This window comes from Helobdella robusta (genome assembly GCF_000326865.2).
Source record: "Helobdella robusta unplaced genomic scaffold HELROscaffold_638, whole genome shotgun sequence".
Taxonomy (NCBI): Eukaryota; Metazoa; Annelida; class Clitellata; order Rhynchobdellida; family Glossiphoniidae; genus Helobdella; species Helobdella robusta.
Genome location: NW_008705356.1, coordinates 4,597 through 6,928, shown reverse-complemented (window position 1 = coordinate 6,928; position 2,332 = coordinate 4,597). Strand labels below are relative to the sequence as shown.

The 2,332-nt window shown below is 33.7% G+C and overlaps 1 protein-coding gene across 1 annotated transcript; it reads left to right on the top strand.

The window, feature by feature from the left end:
- Window positions 1-192: 192 nt before the first annotated feature.
- Window positions 193-2,115, top strand: HELRODRAFT_184496 (hypothetical protein; the record flags this gene model as incomplete). The annotated part of the gene is made up of 1 exon (XM_009029957.1): window positions 193-2,115. A coding segment is annotated over one exon (1,923 nt), but the record flags the coding sequence as incomplete, so codon positions are not given.
- Between the last annotated feature and the right edge of the window lie 217 nt (window positions 2,116-2,332).

Here is a 2,332-nt window from a genome sequence, read left to right as displayed (position 1 = left end):
CAAGAACAACAGTTGCAGCAGGCAAAACGACAACACACAAAACTAACGCAAAATCAAAAACGCCTTCTCCCATATTACAAACGTCATCATCAATCACATCAACAACAACATCAACAACAACATCAACAAAAACATCAACAAAAACATCAACTGCAACAACAACTGCAACCACAACTGCAACAACATCAACAGCAACATCAACAACAACAAAACTAAAAGTTGAAATATACTACGGGATAAAATATGCATCCTTACGTAAGGGGAGGCTTAGGTTTATGCCCCCATCAGGGTTTATAGAAAAATGGCCGGGCGTCAAACTCGCCATCAAGCGCAAACCTATCTGTCCTCAAATCAAATTTGATGATGATGATGAAGAAGAAAAAGAAAAAGAAGATGAAGAAGAAGAAGAAGAAAAAGAAGGAGAAGTAGAAGAAGAAGAAGAAAAAGAAGAGGAAGAAGAAGAAGAAGTAGAAGGAGGAGAAAAAGAAGAAGATAATGATGGTGATGATGTGGATGATCATGATAATTATGATGCCAGCAACGGTGATGATGATCATGGAGCTGATAAAGATGACGACGACGATGATAAAGAGAATGATGACGACGACGACGTGTCAAAAAAAAGTAATAGAATAAGGAGGGATGGCAATACTTCGAAGGTTAAACTTGATCGCGGTTTTGAAAATTTGGTGAGAATTAAAAAATGCAACAACAACAACACCACCACCACCAACAACAACAACAACAACAATAATAATAATAATAACAACAACAACAACAACAATAATAATAACAACAATAACAACAACAACAGCAGCAGAACAGTAAACATTCGTCTTAATTATCACAATAAGGCTTATCAATGGAATAAAACTTTATCAGGAAAAATTTTTTCCGGGTCCAATAACGTCGCCACGCTTGACCGACTTACACTTTATAAAAATATGAATAATAATAATGAAAATAATAATAATAATAAAAATAATGTAAATAATAACAACAATTATAAAGACAATAGCAACAGTAAAAATAGCGGTTACAATAATGGTAACAATAACAATAGTAATGTTAACGCTATCACAGTTGATTTTGGGGGTCCTAAATCCAGTGAGGCGATTGTACCGAATGTGGGTGAGCATTCGGCTGATGAAAATGAGAGAAATCATGACGATAATGATGACGTCAGCCTCAACTTCAACAACATCTACAACAACAACATCATCAACATCAACAATAACAGCGACAACATCGACAACAACATCGACAGCAATAGCGACAGCAACAAAGTCACGAACAACAACATCATCAACAACAACAAAAGCAACAACAACAACATAGTCACAAACAACTACATCAGCAACAACAACATCAACGTCAACAAAAATTTAATAACCAATGCAGGAGTCCTTAGGGTCCGAAGAGATTCTGTTTATAGGAATGAAGTTTTAAATGACGTTAAAACTAAAATAAAAAATAAAAACAACAAAAACATTAACAACAACATCAACAACATCAACAACATTAGCAACAACAACAACAAACTCAACATTTACAATAAAATAGACATCAAAAACAGTTATATAAATATTTTGAATGTCACTGAAGCCAGAAAAGCTAGCATGAAATATGGGCGAGGTCAAAAGCTGTATAGAAATAATCGATCCATATCTGAATACGTCGAGACCAGAGTTGTAGAAAAATTTAAAATTATCGAAAAAGACAACAAGAACATCAACAGCATCACAGAAATCAAGGAAATAAAAAACAACAACGTAGACAATTTAAACAACGAACCAGCCCATCTTTATAAGCGTTCTTTTGCTGACAGCAACAACAAAAACATCAACAACAACAACAACAAAAACATCAACATCAACAACAAAAACATCAACATCAACAACAAAAACATCAACAAAATTAACAAAAACATAAACAAACACGCTAACATCAACAAGAAAGGTCGAAACAATAACTCAAAAGACATTAAAAAACGAAAAATAAAATACAAAGGCAAATACTTTCCAGGCTTGCATTCGACTCCGGCTGATTATGACTACCTTGAAGATCAAGATGAGGAATGTCTTTACCTCAACATTTACGTGCCATACATTAAAGGTTCGTCGACCGATTGCTCTCTTAATTGTGACGTACTGTTTAGATATATGAGTGTATGTATGTATGTGTTTGTTTGTTTGTGTGTATTTATTTATGTGTGTGTATGTATGTATGTGTTTGTGTATGTATGTATGTATTATTATTATCAACAATTTATTAAGCGCATTATAAAATTGAAATTTCTCGAAAGCGCTTTCTATTATAAATGAAATCAGTG